Source organism: Erythrolamprus reginae, chromosome 2 (assembly GCF_031021105.1).
Source record: "Erythrolamprus reginae isolate rEryReg1 chromosome 2, rEryReg1.hap1, whole genome shotgun sequence".
Classification (NCBI taxonomy): domain Eukaryota; kingdom Metazoa; phylum Chordata; class Lepidosauria; order Squamata; family Dipsadidae; genus Erythrolamprus; species Erythrolamprus reginae.
This window is the reverse complement of record NC_091951.1, coordinates 80,004,537-80,032,419: the sequence shown is the minus strand read 5'-3', so window position 1 is coordinate 80,032,419 and position 27,883 is coordinate 80,004,537. Positions and strand designations below refer to the sequence as shown.

Below are 27,883 nucleotides of genomic sequence, written 5' to 3'. Positions count from 1 at the left end.
AGAATGAAAAAAAAATCAATAAATACAGAATTTAAAAAGTGATGGGGGGTTGTTTTTGTTTTGGTAGCGCTTTCCTTTGGGTGGTGATGATGAAGTTATGAATTCTACTCTTCAACAGTTTGCCAAAGTGATAGATGAAGTAAGTGTTCCTTTCTAAATACCCATCAGCCTATTTTCCATGCATGCAACTTTTATATCTCTCCATTTCTAAAGACTTTGAACAGTTCATAATATTAATATCAAAGACCAAAAAACCAGAAATAATGCCATTATAGACAATCAATCTGAGGCATTCAAGGTAACATAATCTTATTACTCCCCAAATATCTTTCAGAAGATCCTATTTTGTGGCACTCAGAAAATGTTGCCATTCTATATATAATTAGGATAATCTACTCACAAAGTGACAATGGTATGAGTGACAATGAGTAAAGGCTTCTACTTCTGAACAGTCCATACTTAATACATAAGATGTAACTTTGCAAATATATTTGCTGTTCAGATAGGAGCTCAGGAGGACTGACTATTTTGTAGTCAACATGATAGTGTTTGAATTTGCAGACAGTGCAGTCTTCCATTGGTATGTTGTATAAAATAGTATTATGGTCATTGGTTTCTGTCAGTTCTATAATACTTAAACCATAGTACAGTGAACCCTCGAGTTTCGCGTGTTCAAGTATCGCGAAAGGGCTATTTCGCGAGTTTTCAACCAGGAAGTAAACTCCACCATCTGCGCATGCGTGCCCTTCCACGCATGCATAGATGGTGGAGTTTCCCCGCCGGGCAGAGGCTTCCCTGGGTCTTCCCCCTCTTGCCCCCGTAAGACCCCAGCGGCGGCGCGAGCAACGGCGTGGGCGGGCGGGCGGCACGCGCTTGGGGACATCCCAGCTCCGCTCCCCAGCTGGGGAAAGCGCGCGCGTTTGGGGACTCCCTAGATCCGCTCCCCAGCTGGGGAGCGGATCTAGGGAGTCGCGCGTTGCTGGGGAAAGCGCGCGCGTTTCGGGACTCCCTAGATCCGCTCCCCAGCTGGGGAGCGGATCTAGGGAGTCGTGCGTTGCTGGGGAAAGCCCGCGCGTTTCGGGACTCCCTAGATCCGCTCCCCAGCTGGGGAGCGGATCTAGGGAGTCGCGCGTTGCTGGGGAAAGCGCGCGCGTTGCTGGGGAAAGCGCGCGCGTTTCGGGACTCCCTAGATCCGCTCCCCAGCTGGGGAGCGGATCTAGGGAGTCGCGCGTTGCTGGGGAAAGCGCGCGCGTTTCGGGACTCCCTAGATCCGCTCCCCAGCTGGGGAGCGGATCTAGGGAGTCGCGCGTTGCTGGGGAAAGCGCGCGCGTTTCGGGACTCCCTAGATCCGCTCCCCAGCTGGGGAGCGGATCTAGGGAGTCCCGAAACGCGCGCGCTTTCCCCAGCAACGCGCGACTCCCTAGATCCGCTCCCCAGCTGGGGAGCGGATCTAGGGAGTCCCGAAACGCGCGCGCTTTCCCCAGCAACGCGCGCGCTTTCCCCAGCAACGCGCGACTCCCTAGATCCGCTCCCCAGCTGGGGAGCGGATCTAGGGAGTCCCCAAACACGCGCGCTTTCCCCAGCAACGCGCAGCGCTTTCCCCAGCAACGCGCGACTCCCTAGATCCGCTCCCCAGCTGGGGAGCGGATCTAGGGAGTCCCGAAACGCGCGCGCTTTCCCCAGCAACGCGCGCGCTTTCCCCAGCAACGCGCGACTCCCTAGATCCGCTCCCCAGCTGGGGAGCGGATCTAGGGAGTCCCCAAACGCGCGCGCTTTCCCCAGCAACGCGCGCGCTTTCCCCAGCAACGCGCGACTCCCTAGATCCGCTCCCCAGCTGGGGAGCGGATCTAGGGAGTCCCCAAACGCGTGCGCACCCCAGGCGCGAGCAACGGGGTGGGCGGGCGAAGGGCGGGCGGCAGTGGAAGCAAAAACACTATCTGCGCAGGCGCAGATGGTGTTTTTACTTCCGCACCGCTACTTCGCTAAAAATCGATCATCGCGTGGGGTCCTGGAACGGAACCCTCGCGATGATCGAGGGTTCACTGTAACCCCTTAAAATAAAATCTAGGTTTGCTTCCCCTCTATTTGTTTCAAGATCAGCTATTCTATGAGACCATTATTGTGACTTCTGTCATAACCTGATCGTAATATACCTAGTTTCTATTAGGACAATCCAAATTCTCCATTATTACAAGAATTACAACATTCTTTGGAGATTTCTAGCATTGTATTAAAACAACTATGCATTCTGTTCCTTTTTTAAAAAAATTGAAAAGTTGTTGGCTTAATTTTTTTCATGACTGTCTTGTTCCCATTTTATCTTCTGGTTGCCATGATCAGCATCCATGTACAACGTTGACCCTAACTGTTTTTTTAAAAGTGTGCACCGTTTTGAATTGATTGGTACTGTTAATTTCCTCCCAGGAATCAATTTAAAAACTGGTCTGTGACCTTTTAGATTTTATGTGCCAATAGCCTACATTCCTTTTATGCAGTTTTTGTTTCTTTAGAAATGTTTCACAATGACTAACAAATCTAAGCATCTCCATCTGGTGCCGTCATACCATAATTGCATTAAAATCCCTGTGCTCTGCCTATCTGGTTGGGTGCACGCATGAAACAAACAGCATTTCTAACACTGCTCTCTTGGTGTTCCTGGTTTTGATCTTCTATTTAGGAGTCTAAATTTGGCTTCCACAACTGGCTAATTATACATTCCGACGTCACTGCTACTAGTGTTGGCTATGACTGCTGCCTCTTTTGCATCATTATCAAGCAGGTTTTACAGATGACATGTAATGTCTATAACCTTCATACCTTGCAAGCTGTCAGTCACGTTAGGTAGACCAGGCCAGAAAATCAACTATACAAGAGAATAAAATTTATATTTTATTGAGATAATCTATTGCAAGATAATTGCAAGTTTGATTGTATTTTACTTCCTCTTCTTTCTATCAGGGAAGAGCTTGCCTAGATCTCTTCCAAATACAATCTTGCTTCTTAAGATTTAAGGAATGTCAATCCTATTTGATTATATATTAGTTCTTGCATATTGTTGTCCAGGTCATCTCCCTTTCTCAAACAACATTTTTTGAATGGCATAATCCTAATGGTAGGCACCAACACTTTCTCAAATGGAGATATTAAAATGCAGATTTGTTCTGCCTAAAAGTTAGGATTATATAATGATTCATCATACTGCATTTTTGGGTCTTATTTGAATGTAATAAATGATTACATCGGACTAAAATAAGACTAAATAATGAATAATAATAATAAATAAATAATAATGCTAAACAATATATATTTTGTTTTTTATCCACTTGTGCAAAAAAGAACAGATGTAAACATGCCAGGCTGTGCTGCTTCTGCAGCCCATGCTTCAATTGACATTTTTTCTTATTTTTTACACACATATGTAAAACCCATGAAATATTAAAAATGTCTACATTTTAGGCAACTGTGTGTACTTGGTTTTTTCTTTTTCTTAGCTCAGTTCTTGTCATGCGGTACTATCAACTCAATTAGCAGATGCCATGATGTTTCCTATCACACAGTTCAAAGAAAGAGATATAAAAGGTACTGTAATTGTTGTCACAAAGATCACAGATTGCTGGACAATGTTTTGTATAACAATATTTAATATACAGTATATTCCATTTATAGTGGCCCCCTGAAGTTCAGTGCAAATCTAAGAATGTTTGTTTCATTGAAAACAGTTTTAGGCAAAAGGGAATGATAAAGGTTGGAATGCATAAGTGATTGCCCTGAAAAAGCTGCTGAATTACAACTTCCAGCAGTCTCAAGGCATCCATCCATCCTGTATCTATCATCCATCCATCCACTTAGGGCAGTGATGGCAAACATTTTTGGTTCGCGTGCCAAAAGGATGTGGGTGGATGTACTAGCATGCGTGCACGTGTCCCCTTCCCTCCCCCCTGCATGCATCCCCCCTTCCGTGCTGACCCCTGTGCATGCACACAGGCCTTTCTGAAGCCTGGCAGGCAGTGTTGGGTTCCTATCGGTAAGATCCATAGAGCTGCAACAGTTGAACCCACTGGTTGTTTTTTTTTTTTTAATGGTGTCTCTGTGTGAAAGAAGCACTTCCGCCTGCCATTGTCATAAAGTTGACCTTTATTTTTCGTTTGAAGCCCAGCTGAGGGCTTCTTCCACACAAAGACGCTGGGGGGGGGGGGAACCACAGAAAATCAGTCGGTTTATATTGGTGTGGCTCTCTGTACCACATCGGTATGAACCCACCACTGCTGGTAGGTGAAAAAAAAGCCCAAACAGGCAAACTGGAAGTGCGTTTTCCCAAACTGCCGGTTTGTCTGTTGGGGGAATTTTGCCCCAGGGGCTTCAGGAAAGTTCCCTGAAGCGCCCAGAGGATGAAACTGACTTTTCTTTTCTTTTTTTTAATATACTTTATTAATTTTTCATAAAATTGACAAACAGACATACATACATTTAATAAAATAAAATTTAAATGATATGGAAATGTTTAAATATTTTAGAACAATTTTTTCTTTTTTTTTCTTTTTATAATATTTAAATTACATAAAACAAAATTCTTCTTTTCATTTAAACTAGTATGTTGATTTTATGAATTATTAGTATATTCTTTTTCTGTATTAAAATAGACTTCTAAGATAAGTGGGGTAATTGTAACCCCAACTATATGTTAAATGTATGTCTGTCTGTCAATTTTATGAAAAATTAATAAAATATATTAAAAAAAAATGAAACTGACTTTTCAAAGGCTGAAAATCAGCTGGCCAGCGCGTGCATGCACAGGACAAAGTCTTGTGTGCCCTCCCGTATGTGCCATAGTTTCGCCCTCACGGACTTAGGGGCTGAAAAATGGAGTACAGTAAATAAAATAGACTGAATGGGCCTTTTGGTGGAGACATTTCCATTATTGTTCTTGCAAATAATTGTATTTCTTCATTCAAGGCTGGTACTCAGGTTTTTTTTAGAGGGGGGAGGGGGTTTCCTGCTCATCTCCTGAGGTCAGGTGAAACTTTACACATCTGTGTCATTTGCATCCTTCCTCAACGAGGAAGGCCCCTCAGATTGCTATTTATATTCTGGTTATCTCAGGATTGGATTATTGCAGTGTTGACTACATGAGGCTGCCCTTATATAGAGTATTCAGTGGGTACAAAATGCAGTGGCACAAATAGCAATGGATATCTCATGCTGCACCCATATAGACATCTCGTTGCACCCACAAACTGCAGTGATTGCCAGTGGCTTTCTGGTAGGAATTCAAGGTTGTGGTTGCTAGCTCTAAAGCCCTTTATCTCTGGGGCCTGGTTATTTGAGTGACCTCTTGTTTCCATTTATTATTTATTTTATTTGTTGCATTTATGTGCTGCCTATTTTGCAAATAATAGATGACTTACAACAATAAATATAAAAACAACAATAAAAATTTAAAAATGGAGAGTAAACAGAACAGTAGTAAGAAAATAGAACAATAAAACAAACAATGAAAAAGAATATAATAAGAATACACGAATACAATAATAAAAAGAAATAAAAGTTGAATGGATAGAGAGCAGAGAACAAGGGCAGGGAGGGGGGATCTATTTCTGCCTGTACAGAACAGTGTTTGAGCAGAATGTAGTGCTGCAATCCCTTGAGTTCAGTGGAGTGAATACTTATGCATTAGTAATATGTGTGTATTAATCCTCTTGAAATATGAAACTGTAATCTTGTGTATGTTTTACTGAAGTAATAGGCTTAAATTTGAATAAATTTGTATGGCTATTTTGTTTTGACCTTCTGAATTCCTTAAAAAAACTCAGGTGAAGAGTTCTGCCACAGCAAGTTTACGATCTCAAATGACATGACATTTAAAAGAGAGCCCCTGACTTTGGGGAAAGGCTTTTCAGAGAAGTGTAGGAGAAAACAAGAAGAAACAGTTCACCTATTGGATACAATCCCATAACTTCAGGGAATTATTTTCTCTTTGTAAAACAATTCATATGGTCCCTAAAATGTAGGTCAGCTGAAGACCTGTATTAATTGAATCAAATTTTGTTCATATTGTATTGAAACAGCAGAACTACAGTAACACTCCATATTTCTTATGTTCATTTCAGAAATTCTGACTTTAAAAGAGGTTTTCCAGATCTCCAGCAATGGTAAAGTATGTTTTAGAAATTACTTTCATGGTTTATTTTTTATTTGATTTTGCATGATTATAATATAAACAGTCAAGATTAATGTTTTATTACCGGTAAGCAATTTCTGTCTTCAGAGACAAATTTTGCTATTTTTAAAAAAAACTATTTTTCAATATAAAAATTAAAGAAAATTAATCTTAGAAATTAACTATACAAGGTAATTGAGGGAAAGTTATAAGTAAGCTCTTGTTCTTATAGGACATTATAAAAAAGATATTGATATAATCAGTGCATCAGTACAATAGACTTTGTCTTGAAATGATAAAAACATTTATGAAGTTATTGGAAGCAGATTTTGAAAAAGGCAAAATTAGCCTAATTGCCTGAATTACTGCTTCACTGAAGTGTTAGTTGCTCTTTGCTTTCAACACTTGTAATATTTGTAGCTACTATTTAAATATTATAGAACTTGTTTTTTTCAGATCATGATACTGCGATTACCAGATATAGTCGACTTTCAAAAAAAAGAGAAAATGAGAAGGTTTGTGAAACTTTAATCCAGCATTTAGAACTCGTGCTATAGTAATGTAAAAAGTCTACATTGCTTTGCAGTTATCTTTAAAATTATGTGATGATTCTAGTGAATGCAGCTAATCTTTAATGAAATATATGTAGTACAGCTACATGTTCCTATCCAGTGTTATCAGTGTCTTTATTCAGTGAGATATCCTTCTGTACATCTTCCACATTAATTAGCAAAATGGAGATCTCAGCAGTAGCAGTGCTGCTTTTCTCTCTCTCTCTCTTCTCCCCTTCCCAGCCTTCACTTGGTAATGTAATATTTAATACATTTTGCCAAGCAGTTCATACAGTGCTCTGGAAAAGAAATAAAATCTCACGTGACATCATAATGGGAACTATTTTAAAAAGAACTTTCCATGAAGATATATTTACAATTACAAATCTGTAGAAGATGAGTAGAAGAGAAAATGTATTTTGGAAAAAAAAATTGAATTTAGATTTTTTCATATCATTGCAAGGCAATTGTTCCTTTTAATAGTAAAGTGCTTGCTTTGAATTATATTTTTTAAAGGTCAAATATGAAGCTACAGAAGATGTATATACTTCTCGGAAAAAACAACATCAGACTATGATGCATTACTTCTGTGCATTAAATACACTGCAGTATAAGAAGAAAATTGCTATGTTGGAACCCTTACTAGGCTATATGCAGGCTCAGGTAAATTCCAAAGTGGATGGTGAAGGGGAGATTTTGGAATACTACATTAAAATATTTTGAACGTCCAAAGTATTAAAATACTACCAAACCGAAACCTAAACCTTGTGTGATGTGAGCAGCTATATAAATTCAATGAAATGAAGCAGAAGTACTAAATGGTTAACCTCTCTTTGGAAAAGTAAGCACATAAGTGTAATTTGATAGAAAATTATAAACATGTTGTGATTTAATATCTATAAAGGAGAATTACCGTATTTTTTGGTGTATAATATATACCTTTTTACTTTAAAAAAGTGCCTCAAAAACTGGGTGCGTCTTATACATCGAATGCTGCGTGGGGGGGGGGGATTGGACAGTGGTCAGTAGTGGCGGCGGCAGCAGTCTTCCCGTGCTTCGGCAGCTGTCCCTGAGGCTACCCAGCAGCCCTTGGCTGCTTCCCTCCCTGCAGGAGACCGGGAGACATTGCCCGAGGAGCCCTCCCATCAGGCGGAAAAGCGGTTGTGGCAGGGGCTGGGCGGGGGCTGTTTCTCTCTAGCTGAGACAGCTTTGTTTGGCGTGCCCTTTGCCAACCGCTGCGGCCATCCCGCCACTGGCCGCGCATATCCTTCGGTGTCAGGGAGAAGACAAGCAGCGTCTTCACTAGTTTCCAAGTCTCCTGAATGATTGATTCTTTGTCTGGGAGCCCCGTCTCCTCCCCCACTCCATGCACCCCCCTGTTTCATTCTGCGCTCCAAAAGCGCTTTTCTTTCCATTTAGGACCAGCGCTCTTCTCTTGGGGTGGGGAGAATGGAGCCCGAGCGCTGCCTTCCGTGCAAGGCAGACACAGGTGCTTCCGGCAATCTTCGGCCAGGTAAAAGACGCAGCAGCAGCGGCAGAGGACACCTGAGAACCTCCACCGCCGTCACTTTTGGGGGAGGTGACGGGGCTTCCAGACAGAATCAGTCATGGAGGAGGCTTGGAAATTAGCGCAGGCACTGCTTGTGTCCAGGTGGTTCCTCCCCTCCGGCTCTCTTTCTCTTTCGCATACACACGCAGACGAGGGAGCGGAGGGGAAATGCGGGGGAAAGGTAAGCCCGGCAGCCTTGGGAGAGTTGGCGAGGGAATCCCAGGGGGATACATTTCCACGTTTCACCCACTTCTGCCAAAAAGGGAGCTTTGTGGAAGCGGCGAACTGCGCCCTGTTGCCTGCCTGCCGCACTTGGATGGGCTCAGAAAAGCCCCCCCCCCCCCCGCAAGCCCGCTGCCCAGCTGGGACTCCGGCTTGCAGCAGACAGCCCGATCTATCTGCCGCTGCGGCGGGCAGTGCCGGGACCGCTTGGCTGAGGGAGAGGACGTTTCTGGGCAGGTGGGCCACTGCTGGCGCACCCCAAGCCGCCTTCTCATACTCTAGGCCGCTTCCTCCCAGGATGGGGGAGGTGAAATCCACTCATGGCTGCCTGGAACAACCATCCGCCCGCTCTCATTTTCCTTCGCCAGGAATGCTGCTTGCTCAAGAAGGCCGGGATTCTGGAATCGAGCCGACTCCGGATTAAAATGAGGCTGGACTGTGGCACTCAAAATGGGGGCAGTTGGTATCTGCATTGCTCTTTTGGCATTCTTGAAGAGAAGATGAGCTCTTGAGAAAGGGTCCCCAGCAGACGGGGTTTCTGAAATGTAGGGCAACACAATCCCTGAAAGTTCAGAGAAGGATCCAGTAGATCATATTACTGAATCCTCTCGGATTTAACAAAAGGTGCCTCCCTCTTCATTTCTGGTTCAGAGGTTTCTGAACTGGATGGATTTGCAGCTTTTATCTGGGAGTGGGGCTTCTCATGGCATAGGCTAGCCAGGGGATTCTGGGAGTTGAAGTCTGCATAGCTTACAGTGGCTAAGATTGAGAAATGCTATGCTAGAGCAGGGGTCTCCAACCTTGGCAACTTTAAGACTTGTGGACTTCAACTCCCAGAGTTCCTCAGCCAGCAAAGGTGGCTGAGGAACTCTGGGAGTTGTAGTCCACAGTCTTAAAAGTTGCCAAGATTGGAGATCCCTGCTCTAGAAACACTCCTTTTAAGGAGTATTTCAGGTTTATCATCATCACCATATATTTCCATGCACTTCAGTTGTGAAAATTGGAATAGTCAAGAGAGGGGTCTTTGAAAACCTCATGGTATAGTAGTAATATTAAGACAACCTCAGCAGGGAACTGTAATTGTAAATGATTCTATCACTAGCCATTTCTGTAACTAAAGGAACAACTACAAAATGAATTGTCCTCGTTTGTTTGTTTGTTTGAGTTAGGGGTGCAAGGGTCTTCAAACCTGGCAAGTTTAAGACTTGTGGACTTCAGTTCCTATTTCTGAGCTAGTATCACTGGTGAAGGAATTCTGGGAGTTGAAGTCCACAAGTCTTGAAGGTGTCAAGTTTGAAGTTTGTAAAAAGTGTACATGGTTTTAAACAGTATACATGGTTGTAAAAGGTATTCTACTACACTGGTATTTATACTACACCATTTGGTTCAGAATTCTTTTTTCCTAGTTGCGTCTTATATGCCGGTCCGTCTTATACACCGAAAAATACGGTATGTTTTTAGTCTCCAAAGAAAGATCTAAGCTTCTGTAAGTTCCAACTAAATAAGTATCTGAATTTTGTTTTAAAAGATAAACTTCTTTAAGATGGGCTCAGAAAACCTTTCTGAACAGCTGGAAGAATTTTTAACAAATATTGGAACAAGTGTGCAGGAGTAAGTTCTTTTTTTTTCTCTAAAAAGTAATGTTGTTTATTTTAAAATATTTTTAGTTACTGTGAATAACTTTTTTTAAAAAAAATATGGTTTTAGTGTTCGCAGGGAAATGGATCATGAAGTAGAGACGATGCAACAAACTATAGAAGATTTGGAAATAGCCAGTGATCCACTTTATTTACCAGATCCTGATACTACAAAATTTTTGGTCCAAAGAAACCTTACACGCAAGGCTGGTTATCTAAATGCAAGAAAGTAAGAAACAATTTCAGATACATATAAGCCTCAATAGCCTGGGTTATAAATTACAAGGGTCTTGTATTCTGTGTTGTACGTAAAAATAATTAATAGTTGTTAATAGTTTTTAAGATTTAAAATATTGTCCAGTATCAACCAGCGTACAGTACAGATTTGTCATTAAATTCATGATCTTGTTTATGATGTTTCTTGCCACAGTATATTATAATTTAAGTTGTCTCAGGGTAGTTTGGCTAGAAACCTTGGAAGCGATATATACACCTGGGAGAACAGCTGCTCCTTCATCTGTTATTTTTGTTGCAGCAACTTCTCTTTAAAACGGGTGAAACTTTAAAAGTGGATTGCATCTGTCTCTGGGTTGCAGTGACTTATTTGTTTGTTCTTGCCTCCCCAAAGCTCAAAGGAGCACTAGTGATCTCTGCCATTTCATCTTCACAACAATTTCACGAGTGAGCTTAAGGTCAGCAGGAGATACTAAGTAAAGTAGTACTACGGAGAAGGGTGGCATACAAATCTAATAAATTAAATAAATAAATAAATAAAGTAACACAAAAAAATTAAATTTGTTTGCCCGTAATATTACTGTCAGATTTGCCCCGGTCTGATTCTTTAGCGCCATTTGATTAGAGTGAAAAGTACTTTTAATAAGAGATGCTGGTTACAGTAAAGTCAGGTGGAATGTGAGTTTCCCACGCAACAACAGAAAACTATTTTTTTCATTCCCTGTCCCTCCCCACCATGACAAGTCCAGGTCCAGTCAATATGATGTCACTGAGATGTTTTGAGAATGCTTTGGCTGCTAACTTTCCATGCTCAGGGTAAACAATCTTGAAGATGCCTGGCATGAACTGGTTCCATGTAGATCTGCTCTTCCTCAGCTGTCATACTCCCCCTCCCTATTTCCCACATAGATGCCCACAGGTTTAGGGGCGATTTGTCCCCACTTCTCCACTCTAGTCCTTTGATGGCAGGATGCCAGCATGGCGCCAAGCCGAAGCTGATGAGTCTGACAATTACCTTTTTGAATCCTGGCCCAAAATATTTTTGCATTACAATATTTCATTTTTGAAATTATTGGTGATGTAAATAATATAATTTTTATCCATACTTTTAATATTCCCCTATAAGTGTTTTTTCACTATCTGGCAAGTATACAGTGATACCTCTACCTAAGAACGCCTCTACTTATGAACTTTTCTAGATAAGAACCGGGTGTTGAAGATTTTTTTGCCTTTTCTCAAGAACCATTTTCCACTTACAAACCCGAGCCTCCAAAACTGTAACTGGAAAAGGTGGGGAGAAGCCTCCATGGGGTCTCTCTAGGAATCTCCTGGGAAGAAGCAGGGTCGTAAAAGGTGGGGAGAAGCCTCCATGGGGCCTCTCTAGGAATCTCCTGGGAGGAAACAGGGTCGTAAAAGGTGGGGAGAAGCCTCCATGAGGTCTCTCTAGGAATCTCCTGGGAGGAAACAGGGTCATAAAAGGTGGGGAGAAGTGTCCGTGGGGCCTCTCTAGGAATCTCCTGGGAGGAAACAGGGCCTCCACCCTCCCTGTGGTTTCCCCAATTGCACACATTATTTGCTTTTACATTGATTCCTATGGGGAAAATTGCTTCTTCTTACAAACTTTTCTACTTAATGACCTGATCACAGAATGAATTAAGTTCGTAAGTAGAGGTACCACTGTATTTATATCTTTGAACGTCCAAGAAGAGCTGTATGAAAGTTACATCTTTGCTGTATGAATGTAGATACAGTTTCCTGTGTTTTGAGTACAGGTATGCTGTAGAGTAAGAATATAAAGCTTAAAGCTAAAACAAGGAGTCTGTTTATGTGTGCATGTGCATGTGCGCGCATACACGAATGTGTGTGAGAGAGAGAGAGCAATTTTGCTAATAAGACAGTATGTTGAGAAATTTAGTTAAGCACTGTTCTATATTCTCTTAGTATTTCTTGCTGAACTAAAATAATCTATGTGTAATTGCATTCCATTATATGAACCTATCTCCTAGTCCAAAGCTTATAATTTTTTCATTAGAGATTTGAAGCTGCTCTGTTGGACTAAGTCAGTTTTTCTTTTTTCTTACTTCAGTAAAACAGGGCTGGTGTCCTCCAGTTGGGACAGACAGTTTTATTTCACACAGGGTGGAAACCTAATGAGCCAAGGAAGAGGTGAAGTTGCTGGAGGGCTTGTAATGGATATAGACAATTGTTCCGTAATGGCTGTGGATTGTGAAGACAGAAGATACTGCTTTCAAATAACATCTTTTGATGGGAAAAAGTTTGTATTCTTACCATTTCTTACATGTTTTTAGTAAGGCAGAAACAATTAGAAAGTACTTCCTATTACCCTTCAGTTTTTCTTGAAAGGTGGGAGAGAAGGAAGAATAAATCTTTCCCAGATTGAAAACTTGGCATGTATAAGACAAGTTTCTATTACAGTGATCCCCCGGTTATTGCGTCCCCGACCATTGCGAACAGGGTAATTCGCGATTTTTCAACCCGGAAGTCAAAACACCATCTACGCATACGTGCCCTTTTTTTCTATGGGCACGCATGCGTAGATGGCGCCCGGCAGATCAGCTGCTGGGCGGCTTCCCTGGGTCTTCCCCCTCTTGCTGGCATCAGCGAGGAGTTTCCCCACCGCCCACGCAAACTCCTCGCTGCCGCTCGCCCGCCCTTCGCCCGCCCACGCCGTTCGCTCCCCCTCTTGCTGGCGGGAGGGCGAGAAGCCCTCCCCAGCACCCGCTCGCCCGCCCTTCACCGCTCGCCCGCCCTTCGCCCTGGCCGCTTCTTCCCAGCGGAGAAATTCCAGCCCCCACCTGGTCCCGCCCGATCCTCCTCCCTGAGGCAGTTCGCCCTCCCATGGCCGCTTCCTTCACCCTCCATCGCAAGCCCTCGCCACCGCAGCCAACGCGCGCTGCGATCTTCAAGCCCGGCTCCTTTCGGCCCAGCATCCCGGGCCAAGCGGCTGCCTTCCGTCACTGAGCCTGGCTCGCCCGGAAGATCGTAGCGCGCGTTGGCTGCAGCGGCAAGCGAAGCCAAGCCGGCAGCAATGTCGCCGCCGCTGCAACCAACGCGCGCTACGATCTTCCGGGCGAGCCAGGCTCAGTGACGGAAGGCAGCCGCTTGGCCCGGGATGCTGGGCCGAGAGGAGCCGGGCTTGATCCGCTGAGCCTGGCTGGCCCGGAAGATCGTAGCGCGCGTTGGCTGCAGCGGCGGCGACATTGCTGCCGGCTTGGCTTCGCTCGCCGCTGCAGCCAACGCGCGCTACGATCTTCCGGGCCAGCCAGGCTCAGCGGATCAAGCCCGGCTCCTCTCGGCCCAGCATCCCGGGCCAAGCGGCTGCCTTCCGTCACTGAGCCTGGCTCGCCCGGAAGATCGTAGCGCACGTTGGCTGCAGCGGCGAGCGAAGCCAAGCCGGCAGCAATGTCGCCGCCGCTGCAGCCAACGCACGCTACAATCTTCCGGGCGAGCCAGGCTCAGTGACGGAAGGCAGCCGCTTGGCCCGGGATGCTGGGCCGAGAGGAGCCGGGCTTGATCCGCTGAGCCTGGCTGGCCCGGAAGATCGTAGCGCGCGTAGGCTGCAGCGGCGAGCAAAGCCAAGCAGGCGCGCCGTTCTCCGCTGACTCCTAAAGCGGGGAAGTTCGCCAGGAGTCAGCGGAGAACGGCGCAACTGTTTTAAAACGATCGGAGCTTTCCAATGAGTCCCGAAGACAAACGGCAAACTTCCGCGTTTGTCTTCGGGACTCATTGGAAAGCCGCGCGGGTGTTTTAAAACATCCCCGCCGACATGGGGGGCTTGCTAGCACCCCCCCAAACCTGGGTTGGGGGTTCGGGGGGGTGCTAGCGAGCCCCCCATGTCGGCGGCGACGTTTTAAAACAGCCACGACGCCCCCCAATCTTCGGCTCCTCGCTAGCGCTGCGGAAGTTAAAAACACCATCTGCACATGCGCAGATGGTGTTTTTACTTCCGCAGCGCTACTTCGCGAAAACCCGCTCGTTGCGGGGGGTCCTGGAACGGAACCCTCGCAACGAGCGGGGGATCACTGTACTTTAAATCAACTCATTTAATCAGAACTTGCTCTTGCTCTCTAAAGGGAATTTAAAACATTTTTTATAATTTTATTTATTTGTCAAAACCTTATAAGTTTTGTATATGCCCCTCTGGTCTGAAGGAGATTTAAGTATTTAGATTTTCATATGTAATCCTGTCTACTGTCTTATTTGTTTTCTTTCTAAAATGTTAAGAGTATTTTCAATCCTTGTTTTCAGGTTAGAGAGGAAAGTTCTCTACCAGTTTTTTCTTTCTAATTTCCTGTTTTCCCCTCAGCCTAAAATGCAATTTTGTTTGTTTGTTTGTTTGTTTGTTTATTTATTTAATTGATTTCTATGCCGAGTCAGGGCGGCGTACAACATAATAAATACAATGCAGTAAAATGTATAGAAATCTAATTATTTTAAAAATACAGTGAACCCTCGAGTTTCGCGTCCTCAAGGATCGCGAAAGGGCTATTTCGCTAGTTTTCAACCCGGAAGTAAACTCCACCATCTGCGCATGCGTGCCCTTCCACGCATGCGTAGATGGTGGAGTTTCCCCGCCGGGCAGAGGCTTCCCTGGGTCTTCCCCCTCTTGCCCCGGTAAGACCCCAGCGGCGGTGGGCTGGAGCGCGAGCTTGGGGCACCCTAGCTCCGCTTCCCAGCTGGGAAGCGGAGCCGGCAACAGCATGGGCGGGCGGGCGGCGCGCGCGAGCTTGGGGCAGCCTAGCTCCGCTTCCCAGCTGGGAAGCGGAGCCGGCAACAGCGTGGGCGGGCGGGCGGCGCGCGCGAGCTTGGGGCAGCCTAGCTCCGCTTCCCAGCTGGGAAGCGGAGCCGGCAACAGTGTGGGCGGGCGGCGCGCGCGAGCTTGGGGCAGCCTAGCTCCGCTTCCCAGCTGGGAAGCGGAGCCGGCAACAGCGTGGGCGGGCGGGCGGCGCGCGCGAGCTTGGGGCAGCCTAGCTCCGCTTCCCAGCTGGGAAGCGGAGCTAGGGTTTCCCCAAGCGCGCGCGCACCCCAGGCGCGAGCAACGGGGTGGGCGGGCGAAGGGCGGGTGGCAGTGGAAGTAAAAACACCATCTGCGCACGCGCAGATGGTGTTTTTACTTCCGCACCGCTACTTCGCGAAAAATCGATCATCGCTTGGGGTCCTGGAACGGAACCCTCGCGATGATCGAGGGTTCACTGTACTATAAAACTAACAAAAATACTATAAAACTAACAAATTTCTAAGAAGACCCCATCTATTCCCACACAATCGTGCACATTCACCCAATCCAATCACTCACAGGTACCTTCCTCTCATTCTGTGCAGTCTTACTGGTTTTTACTGAGAGATGTTAGCAAAAGACAAACTCGAACAACATAAATTCTCCTTGAGATATATCTGTGGATAATTGCCCCTGGAATATAGCTCAAATGAAATATCCTGAGTTTTACAAGGCAAAGATAAATATTATACAAACAGTATAGTGAATAAAGAATTGCATATATTGACATATTAAAGCCAACAACTTGATGAACATTTCTTTCCCTTGCTTTGTTTATCAAATATAATTCAGTTTGTTTCTTACTTTTATTTCCTGGTCCAACAGGTCTTCAATTTTGCAAGCTGAGAGCAGAAAAGATTATGAAGAGGTAAGCTTTTTAAGAGAATAATTATTGAAACTAGGAAATGTTTTGAGAGGCTTTAAGGAGAAAACATTTCTTACAATAAATAGAACACTTTTTTAATGTGCCATCAGATTCCATTCTTTTATTCTGCAATAAAATAAGGCAATTGCCATAATAGAAAGCCATTAAGAAAATATGATACATGAGTAGGTAATCCTTCACCAGAACTGAGGCCAAATTTCTGTTGCTAATGGAGAGAGTTCTTAAGTGAATTTTGCCCCATTTTGCCAGCCTTCTTGCACATTTGTTATTGCAGTTGTTAATTAGTAACAGGGTTATTAAATGAATCTGGCTTCGCTATTGACTTTGTTTGTCAGAAGGCTGCAAAAGGATCACATGACTCCAGGACATTCCAACTGTCATAAATATGTACCTGTTGTCCAGCATCCAAATTTTGATCATTTAGCCATAGAGATGCTGCAATAGTAATAAGCACGAAAAATGTTCATAAATCACTTTCAGAGACATTGTAACTTTGAATGGTCACTAGCTTAATTCTTATAAATTAAAGACTACCTGTTATTCTGATTCAGGTTGGAGTCGGCTGACTGTTGATAATAATTGCTTATCAGACACTTAATTTTCAAACACTAAAACTTCTTTTATTTCTTCTACTTAAATTCTAGTAAAATACAGTTCCGTTATGCAGCAAAATACTTTTGGTTCGTTCTGATGATAAACCAGGTCATTTATCTTTTTAATTACTTCACTGACTGCTAGAAAGCATTCCTTAATCTTTAAGCTGGTTTCTGCTGATTAGAAAGGCAATAAATCACACAATAGTAAACTCACATAACGGTTAGCTGGATTACAAATTTGACGAAGCAGCTTCTGCTTCCATCCAATTCCGGATGTGATATAATTAATTAATTAACTACGCTCTAAAATGCACCTTAAAACCTCCTCCCACCAAGTTCTTCCATGCGTCTCCGCACTCTTCTGAATTTTGAATCTATCCATCTGGTATCTTGGCAACTTGAGCTATCCGAAGATACATCTGCCTGCATGCTTTCACTTGAAAGCTGCTCTCCCATCTCAGCCTCCTCCTCACTAAAATTCTCTTCATCTCCTAAATCAGGTAAATTGACAGGTTCCATTTCACCTTCATCGTCTGAGTCCAAATATTCCAAAGGCTGACAGGGAGCGCACACAACCCCTTTCAATGGTTTCCATATTAAATTTGTGATGTGAGTTATCAATACAATTTTAAAGAGCAGAATAATTATATGCTGATGATATGGAAAAGGGAAGGCTGCCAGAGCATTGTATGGTTTGTAGCTTAAAGGCTTTCGTTTACAAGAACGGCGGAGTTTTTCCTCATTTTTTTTAAAAAAAGAATTTAGATTACAAGCAATTTTTGATTTACCACTCAGAGATGAAATTTAGATTTAGGTAGTTTTCAATTCATGAAATTGAAAATCCTCAACAGTGGAAAATTGTGCCGCTTTCAAGCTAAAAGAAAGGCAAAGGGGAAGGTTCTCACCTGTAACAAGGAGCTTAAAATAGGTTTGAAACCTGCTGCTCTCAGTGTTGAGTAATCAATGAAGGGAAAATAATTTCATATGTGCCACATTGCTGGTTTAGTATTACAACTACATATTGTGTGGATTATTTCACATTTAGCAAGCCTGTGGTTTCTCACTTCTATTATTGGAATTTAAAAAATCAAGAAGAAAAATTCAACTAAACAGATGGAAACTTTATTTAAAGTTTATTTTTTAAAAAAATGCATGAACTTTTTTCTTTTGCTTCTGTGGCAGTGTTGTAGAACCACAATTTGGAACAGGCCCAGCATGAAACAAATGGAATTTAGTATCATCTGGAAAGTCACAAGTTTCCTTTGTCCTAAACTAATTGTAAATATCTTGCGTGTGGCACGTTGTTAACTTAGTCTGTGAATGCAAAGATCGTTAACATGTCAGGTATTTTTTATTTGTTATTGGAGAGTTACAGGCTAAGGGCAAGGTGAGATTTACTTATCTGAAAAAAATCCATAATCTGGCACCTATTTTTGTTAATTTCCAAGGATAAAAGTTATTCTTTTGACCAGACTAAAGCATTTACCATGTTTTTTATCTCTTAACAATAATCTAGAAATACAAAGTATATAATGAGCAGAAAATAACCTAACTATATTTTAAACCTTTTTTTCAGTGGATATGCACAATAAACAATATCTCTAAACAGATTTACCTCAGCGAAAACCCAGAGGTAAGGTAATTGTACTCCTTTAATATAAAAAACAAAAGATTGTTTGATGTGAAGCTTATATTTAAATTTGAAGAAACATTTCATTCCAGAGCACGTTGGAATATTGAAATAAATATTGAGATTTAAATTCATTGTTTATGCAGATTGAGAGAAATTTTGGGTTTTAATTCTGCATTTACATTTTAATGGAGCAAAAAGATTGCACTACAGAGAATGTAGTGATTGAGAAAGAGAAAAGAGAAATAAAGACTGGATTGGTGGAAGATGGGGTTTTCAATCCTGAGTTTGTATTTCATATAAAATATGCAACTGTATATATGTTGCTTCTTCTATTTCTTGTACATGTGCATATGACTTTATATCATTTTCCTTTTATTCTCAACTTTCTTGTCTTCGTCCCTTTTCCCATTGCTTCCTCTTTCTTCTCACTGTTTATATTTTTATATTTTTGGTTGGAAAAGCTTCCATGGGCATTAAAGGCCTTGTTCCAATTTGGCTGGAGAATATTTTTGGGTATGATGGCTTGCTTAAGGGGGAAGGTCAATTTCTACCGACAGTGCCCTTTCTACATGGCAGATGAATATAGAAAAAAAATGAGTTACATTGCCCAAAGACCCCAAATAATTGATTTTTTTGGTCCTGACTGTATACTTAGCAGTGTTCCTCAAAAGAAATGATTAACAGCTGTGTTTTCATAAATTCACATTTCTAACAAAAAATCACTTCAGTATGTCTGCTCAATTTGTTGCAGTGATTATTAAACATCTTCATGTATATCATTTAGTTTCATTTAGATCTAATTAAGTGAAACAATATTTGTTTTTCTTCTAACAATATAGGAAATTGCTGCCCGTGTAAATCAGTCAGCTTTAGAGGCTGTCACTCCCTCACCTTCCTTCCAGCAGAGACATGAAAGCATGAGGCCAATTATGTAAGTCACCAAACAGCAGAAAAGACACGTTTTATATTTTGTAAAATATTTTTTTTGAAATTTATTGCTTTATTGTAAAACAAATAAACAATGAAACAAAACAGAAACATACGTTCAATCCTAACAACTGCAACTACAACTACTGTACAACAAAAAATACTGTACAAAAAAAGAACAAAATGGTAAATTAAATTTAACATTTATATATATATATAAAAGAAGAAAAAGCAGCCAACAGATTGAGCTTAACATTACACTAATCTTAAGATCCCTCTGTTAACCCTCTATTATTACATCTAGCATGTTAGAAGTCGACAAATAGTTTCCAGTCTCTTATAAAGCTGTCTAGTCCATGATCTCTTATCAAAGCACTTAATTTTGCCATCTCCACAAATTCAGTCAATTTCAAAATCCTTTCTTCAGCAGTCAGCATCTCTTCCGCCCCCCGCCCCCAAATGTCTGGTAAGTAGAATCATTGCAGCCGTCACCATGTGAAGGAATAGCACCCCAAATTCTTTTTCAATTGATTTGTCCATGACACCTAAAAGAAAAACATCAAGTTTCATTATTTTGTATCTTAAATATTTTTGCATTGCCATTGATATGTTTATGCAGTAGGTTTTTACATGTTTGCAACATATGGGTTTTGACAACATTTCCAACACTTTTTAGAAATCCCTTTATACATTTTCACTGGACTATCTGAGGTCAAGTACCAATAATATATCGTTTTATTAAAGCTTTCTTTCAAACTATAATTTAATGTGAATTATAGTCCTGTCGTCTATATATTCTCCCATTTATCTAGCATTGTATTCAGGGATGGGCTTTAACTTACTTCCCTGCCAGTTTGCTCCCTCTGGCCTGCCCATGCATGCATGCGTACTGCCCCCTCTCCCAAAAAGCCAAAAACAAGATGGCAGCACAGGTACAACGTCAGAAACTCAGTTTCTGTGCATGCGCAGAAGGGGGGGGAAGATCTTTTAAAAACATGGCAGTGTCCATGGACCAGCACTGGCAAAATTGGTTCTATGATGTCACCAGAAATTTGTTACCAGTTCTATAGAGCCGGCGTGAACTGGGAGAAACCCACCTCTGATTATATTATACCCAATTTTTTTCCCCATTTTACCATACACTCTTTACCATATTCTTCTTCTAGATTCATCTTGAGTAGCATTTTATATATTTGTCATACCACAGATAAGCATGCCACCTAAATCTCAAATCTAAACTTTTGAAGTCTAACAGCCTTGAATTTTTAAAAAATTATCCAATTTTTAACCATACCAGACAACAAGCATCATTAATATAATCTAAGATCTGGCAATCCAGATCACCTCTATTTTTAGAGTCTTGTAGCAACTTACATTTAATTCTTGCTTTTTTATTTTGCCAAGTAAATTTAGGTACATCTTTCTGACACTGTTTGAAAATGGAACCTAATCAATATTGATATAGTCTGAAATAAAAATAACATTGTGGGTAATACATTTATTTTGATTACTAAAATTCTTTCCATTAATAACAAATCTAATTTTGCCATCTATTGAAATCCAATTTTATTTCCTTTTATATTTTACCATAATTATTTTTGTAAAGCTTAGAATTTTCCTCAGTAAGAGACCTTTTTCACAACTTTAAAACAAGTTTAAAATTCTAATTTCTTCTGATCTTCCAGCTTTATGTTCTTAACCAGTATTGTTGGCTTTGGTTTATTTATTCTTAAACCTGCCGTTTCTGCAAACATTTTAATTTTCCTCTTAACATGTTCAATGGTCTCTAGCAGATCTTGCACAATCAATACCAAGGCATCAGCAAATGCACATAATTTTGTAATTTATATTTGCATTTTAATTTATAATCCTTTTGCTCTGTTATCCTAGAATACCCTACCCAACACTAGAATAAATAATAAAGAAGATAAAGGACACCCCTGTCTTGTTCCCTTCTGGTTTTCAGCTGCTTTTGTAAAGTCTCTGATCATCCTGATTCAAAGTTTTTGGAGTGTATAGATGGACTTCAGACTCCGTATGAAGCCCAATCCAAACTCCATCTTTTTCACCACTTTAAACATGTACAGTAGGCCCAGTTCAAATTGTTAAAAACTTGTTCTGCATCCAGAAAGATTAATGCAATCTGTTTGTCTCTATGTTGTTGCAAATATTCAATTATATTAAAATTACTGTTACGTTATCTTTTAGTTATTATTTAGATAAGAAATCACATTGGTTTACATGTATATAATCCTGTAAAACTTTTTAAAGTATTTCATCTAAAATAGATGTAAAAAGTTTGTAACCATTATTAAGGAGAAACATTAGCCTGTAGTTCTTCACAAAAGTTAAATCGAGTTCATCTTTGGCTATTAAAGAAATATAGGCATCCTTCCAAGAGTCTGGTATAGGGTTCCCCTATCAAATAGATTTTGTAAAATATTTTTTAATAATGGCATGTCCTGAGATTCACTGAAGGTTACTGCAAAATACAACTATTTAAATTTTGCAATGAAACTGCAACTGGAATGTATATCTTCTTCAATTTAATTATTTAAAAAACCTGAAGATATACTACCATTCATGGACAGATTACAAATTATCAAAATCTTCTGAAATTTATCTTGAGTAGTAATTTACATTTTAGTACTGATGATTTGATAATTTATTAAAAATGCTTTACATTGAAAGACTTTTTGAATCATACAAAATATTCTGTACCTTTTAATACGAATCTGCCTTAGACGTTAAGCAGTTTTTCACCATTCATGTGCTGTTAACATTGATTCTTCCAGATGCCATGTTGTATGTTTTTCTAATTCATTTGTACTATGGTATGCCTCTAGAATAATATGTATCTCCATAATATGTATTAAGACTGTTACATACTTCAAAAATTGTTTGGAAGATCAATTTTTACCTTATTAAGCATAATACCTCTTTGCCATTCATTAAAGCAACAACATGCACACACCCCAATCTATCGAGGCTTAAATAGAAAGTGTTGCTGCTTTAAAGAATCTACCCATTGGAGTTAATGTGATTTAAGACAACATCTCTTTTCTAGTTTGTGTGAAAGTCTTAATAAAGTTGAGCTGCTGGACATCTTTCAAATTATTTTCTAAGTATGCAGAGTGCTGCTGTTAATAAGTCCCAAAATTTGTATAGTTGCTATTAAAATGTACAGTTGTTACTTTATCTCCTGTTTTAAATCTGAAATCTGTGATATGATTATTATATGTGTGGGCAAAATAGATTTACATTATTTGATCATTAGCAGGTACTATAGAAAAGAACAGCAATCATGACCTTACTTTTGACACAGCTCTTATAATCTCTGGTTTCAGTTATATTTCATTCAGTTTCTATTTGTAATTTATTTGGCTCAGTTTTCCCTACTATTTCATTTTAATAATCTGAGAAGAATCACTGATCCTTAATTAGGCACTTGTTTGCTTTTTCTAGTTATTGTCTCATTAAAGCTTTGGGATTTAAAATGACAGTAATTTCTAGCTTATTTCTCCTACAAAATTTATTTTTCAAGCCACAACCATCAGAAATTATAAAATAAAAATTATAAATTGACAATAAAACATGAAGTTTTATTGGGCATTTATATTAATTTGAGAAATTTTGTTGTTGCTGCTTTTAAATATTCCTGCTAGATTTAATTCATCATTTGGATGGCCTGAAGTGTTCAGTTTGTTAGCATCTCTTTTTTAGATGTATTTCATGGTATGTTCTGTTTCACATTTGCTCTCAACAAGATATTTGTCTTCAAATTATTTAGTCAAGATCATTCTATTTGGCTAAAATTTTATCTTTCATTATTTGTAAGAAAATCTTTGACTTCTAAATTGGATCAGTTCTTTTTTGCAAAAATGCAAGATGGTTGAGATGTTTTCTACTTTTCTTGCTTTTTTTAGACAGTCTCGACCTCCAACTAATCGTACGAGTAGCACTGGATCTTTGGGATCTGATTCAACGTCAGTGTCCGCACTTTCCTTGGACTCAATCGTTGCACCTGATACGCCTATACAATTTGATATTATTTCTCCAGTAAGTGAAGACCAGCCTGGCCAAGTAAAAACTCCAGGCCAGACAGGCAGGTGAGAATTACAAAAATGGAATACAAGAAATAAAGGTTATTTATTTTACACCTCTCTTAAATACCTATGTAGAATAATATCATGCTTTAACCTTGTGGATAGAGCCCTTACTTTCATCCAGGAACCTCAAATCCTGCACAAATTTAAGTTCTTATTCCCTTTGCCAGTTTTAACAATGATTGTGCTAAGCAGAGTTTGCTTTTAACTAGAAATTTCAGCCAAAGACTTCAGTCTTATTCAGATGTCTAATTAAAAGTGAAAATTGATTGGCATCATCTGATGTTAAAACATTTCTGGATACAAGGGAATTGAGTGGAGTCAGGTTTTCTGTGTTTTATTAAATTAACCCCTTGAGATACTAGGATTTTTAGACCCGCATGAGCTGATCATTAAAATAAAAAAATTGAAATCTTGGCCAGTTAGGAAATTTATATGTTGCTTAAGATTCTATGTTTTATTTCTTGTAGCAGACTTCTTTCGTCCTGTTGAGCATTCTTCAGTTTTTTATTTTTGTTTTTGTTTTGTTTTTTAAAAAGTATATTTTCCTTTCCTATTGCTTGCTTGCCTGCCCCAGCAACTTGGGTATTTCCTCTTGGAAACTCAAGAGAAATGTGGCAACCCAGGTGGTGAAGGCATTCTGATGGCTTTCTTCCTAAGCTAAAAAAAGGTGAGTGAAAATTATCTAGGCTTCTAGAGTAATACCACTGAGGAAGATAAATTGTCAATTGTCCACAGTTCCTTTTTATGCCCCTTCTCTGTCTTACTGGAGCTTCCATTTTGCATCAATATATTTTACAATTATCATTTAGCAATTGAGTATACAGAGTTTGTTCCTCAGTAAATTAGTTAGAAGGCCCTAAATACTAGGGACCAGTGAATACTTACCGTAATTGTAATATTAAGGCAAGTCTTTAGTATAGGGAAAAATAACTAGAAACTTTCCAAGCTAAAGCAAGAAATATCTCACTCATAATTTTATGCCTAATAATTTTATGCATATTAAAACTAAAATCCAGAATAGGAATAACAAGAGGAATGTATACACACACACATAAGATATAGATATATATATACAGTGATCCCCCGCGTTTCGCGATCCCGATCATTGCGAAAGGCTATATGGCGATTTTTCAACCCGGAAGTAAAAACACCATCTGCGCATGCGCGCCCTTTTTTCTATGGCCACGCATGCGTAGATGGCGCCGGGCAGATCAGCTGCTGGGCGGCTTCCCTGGGTCTTCCCCCTCTTGCTGGCGGGAGGGCGAGCGGCGGGCATCAGTGAGGAGTTTGCGTGGGCGGCAAGGAAACCCCAGCGCCACTTCCCAGCTGAGTCCTGAAGCCAAACGCGGAAGTTCGCTTCAGGACTCAGCTGGGAAGCGGCGTGAGCGAACGGCGTGGGCGGGCGAAGGGCGGGCGCGCGGGCAGGCAGGCGGCGGACAAGCGGCGGGCGCGGCAGCAGCGAGGAGTGTGCGTGGGCGGCGGGGAAACCCCAGCGCCGCTTCCCAGCTGAGTCCTGAAGCCAAACGCGGAAGTTCGCTTCAGGACTCAGCTGGGAAGCGGCGCGAGCGAACGGCGTGGGCGGGCGAAGGGCGCGCGGGCAAAGGGCGCGCGGGCAGGCAGGCGGCGGACAAGCGGCGGGCGGACAAGCGGCGGGCGCGGCAGCAGCGAGGAGTTTGCGTGGGCGGCGGGGAAACCCCAATCTTCGGCTCCTCGCTGCTGCGGCGGAATTAAAAACACCATCTGCGCATGGGCAGATGGTGTTTTTACTTCCGCACCGCTACTTCGCGAAAAACCGATCATTGCGAGGGGTCCTGGAACGGAACCCTCGCGATAATCGGGGGACCACTGTATATATATATATATATATATATCAAGAATAGTCCTAAAAATGCGAGTTCCAGGTATATGTGTGAATGATGAGGCAGCAGCCATCTCGATCACCGGAACATAAAAACTTTAATAAAACAACTTAGCTTTCGTTAGCGTGCTGCTAACTTCGTCAGAGTTTTAAAATGCCGTGGGAGACAAACACATTTATAAAGCATTACTCAGTCTGCTCATAGCCCGCGTCACTGGGCCACACCCTTCCCTCCCCTCTGCAGCAAGCCTAATTGTAGGCTTAATCATGCTGGTTAAAGGGGGAACTACCGCTTTTACTCTTGTCTGTTGCTTATTTCCCTCCCCAAGGGAGGAGGTGGAGTTACGAGGCAATGCTTTAGAGGTATTTGATATTACTTCCTTCCACCCATTACCGTTGTTACTTTCTATGGTGGTACATGTCTGCTCTTGCAATTTTTTTGCCCATGCCCTCGTCCTAGGTCTGCACTGTTCTAATCCCCCCTTGTCCCCTGCGTTAAACCTGCATTGTGCCCCTCCCCCTCTACCTCCGTGTTGCTCCAGTATGTTCCCTTGTTTCCCACTAGGGGTTGCTCCACCCTCATTTAGCTGGTTTCTATGCCTGACCTGGAGAATTCTGTTAGGGGCTTTATCCAATCCTAATGATCTATCTCCTTTAAGTCGTTGTTGGTGCCTTAAAGCCTGGTATGCTGATGGCATATCAATATGTCTATTTAAAGAATTTTCGTTGGAGAACCAGGCTTCTTTTAGGAGGCGACCTCCCTTGGTTTCATCTCGCGCCAGAATCTCAGTTCCCTGGAAATCAAAGCCATGATCCTGCTCCTCCATGTGTGTCCAAATCTGGGAGCGTTGTTCCTGACGTCGGACCGCCAATTTGTGTTCGTGTATACGAGTTCTCAATCTTTTAGCCGTTTCACCCACATAGGGAACTGAGATTCTGGCGCGAGATGAAACCAAGGGAGGTCGCCTCCTAAAAGAAGCCTGGTTCTCCAACGAAAATTCTTTAAATAGACATATTGATATGCCATCAGCATACCAGGCTTTAAGGCACCAACAACGACTTAAAGGAGATAGATCATTAGGATTGGATAAAGCCCCTAACAGAATTCTCCAGGTCAGGCATAGAAACCAGCTAAATGAGGGTGGAGCAACCCCTAGTGGGAAACAAGGGAACATACTGGAGCAACACGGAGGTAGAGGGGGAGGGGCACAATGCAGGTTTAACGCAGGGGACAAGGGGGGATTAGAACAGTGCAGACCTAGGACGAGGGCATGGGCAAAAAAATTGCAAGAGCAGACATGTACCACCATAGAAAGTAACAACGGTAATGGGTGGAAGGAAGTAATATCAAATACCTCTAAAGCATTGCCTCGTAACTCCACCTCCTCCCTTGGGGAGGGAAATAAGCAACAGACACGAGTAAAAGCGGTAGTTCCCCCTTTAACCAGCATGATTAAGCCTACAATTAGGCTTGCTGCAGAGGGGAGGGAAGGGTGTGGCCCAGTGACGCGGGCTATGAGCAGACTGAGTAATGCTTTATAAATGTGTTTGTCTCCCACGGCATTTTAAAACTCTGACGAAGTTAGCAGCACGCTAACGAAAGCTAAGTTGTTTTATTAAAGTTTTTATGTTCCGGTGATCGAGATGGCTGCTGCCTCATCATTCTCTCATATATATATATATATATATATATATATATATATATATATATATATATATATATATATATATATATATATACAGTGGTACCTCATGATACGAACCCCTCGTCATACGAACTTTTCAAGATAGGAACCCAGGGTTCGGAATTTTTTTGCCTCTTCTTACGAACTTTTTTCACCTTACGAACCTGCCGCCGGCTGCTGGGATGCCCCACCTCCAGACTTGAGTTCCTCCCGTTTTTTCCCACCCTGTCCTGCCCCATTCTCCCCTCTGGATCTTCATGGGTTTCCTCCGTTTTTCTCCACCCTGTCCTGCCCCATTCTCCCCTCTGGATCTCCATGGGTTTCCTGCGTTTTTCTGCACTCTTTCCTGCCCCATTCTCCCCTCTGGATCTCCATGGGTTTCCTCCGTTTTTCTCCACTCTGTCCTGCCCCATTCTCCCCTCTGGATCTCCATGGGTTTCCTGCGTTTTTCTGCACTCTTTCCTGCCCCATTCTCCCCTCTGGATCTCCATGGGTTTCCTGCGTTTTTCTGCACTCTTTCCTGCCCCATTCTCCCCTCTGGATCTCCATGGGTTTCCTCCGTTTTTCTCCACTCTTTCCTGCCCCATTCTCCCCTCTGGATCTCCATGGGTTTCCTCCGTTTTTCTCCAGTCTTTCCTGCCCCATTCTCCCCTCTGGATCTCCATGGGTTTCCTCCGTTTTTCTCCACTCTGTCCTGCCCCATTCTCCCCTCTGGATCTCCATGGGTTTCCTCCGTTTTTCTGCACTCTGTCCTGCCCCATTCTCCCCTCTGGATCTCCATGGGTTTCCTCCGTTTTTCTGCACTCTGTCCTGCCCCATTCTCCCCTCTGGATCTCCATGGGTTTCCTGCGTTTTTCTGCACTCTTTCCTGCCCCATTCTCCCCTCTGGATCTCCATGGGTTTCCTCCGTTTTTCTGCACTCTGTCCTGCCCCATTCTCCCCTCTGGATCTCCATGGGTTTCCTGCGTTTTTCTGCACTCTTTCCTGCCCCATTCTCCCCTCTGGATCTCCATGGGTTTCCTCCGTTTTTCTCCACTCTGT

The 27,883-nt window shown here is 42.0% G+C and overlaps 1 protein-coding gene across 1 annotated transcript in view; it reads left to right on the top strand.

Annotated features, from left to right (window-relative positions):
• APPL1 (adaptor protein, phosphotyrosine interacting with PH domain and leucine zipper 1) overlaps positions 1–27,883 on the top strand; it is a 56,337-nt gene that overhangs the window by 13,626 nt on the left and 14,828 nt on the right. Inside the window, exons 4-15 of the mRNA XM_070738469.1 lie at positions 68–139; positions 3,492–3,579; positions 6,108–6,149; positions 6,614–6,672; positions 7,225–7,371; positions 10,008–10,090; positions 10,187–10,345; positions 12,437–12,625; positions 15,974–16,016; positions 18,207–18,263; positions 19,103–19,194; positions 23,117–23,299. Of these exons, the coding sequence (XP_070594570.1) occupies positions 68–139; positions 3,492–3,579; positions 6,108–6,149; positions 6,614–6,672; positions 7,225–7,371; positions 10,008–10,090; positions 10,187–10,345; positions 12,437–12,625; positions 15,974–16,016; positions 18,207–18,263; positions 19,103–19,194; positions 23,117–23,299 (1,214 nt within the window). The remainder of the gene's footprint in view (positions 1–67; positions 140–3,491; positions 3,580–6,107; positions 6,150–6,613; positions 6,673–7,224; positions 7,372–10,007; positions 10,091–10,186; positions 10,346–12,436; positions 12,626–15,973; positions 16,017–18,206; positions 18,264–19,102; positions 19,195–23,116; positions 23,300–27,883) is intronic.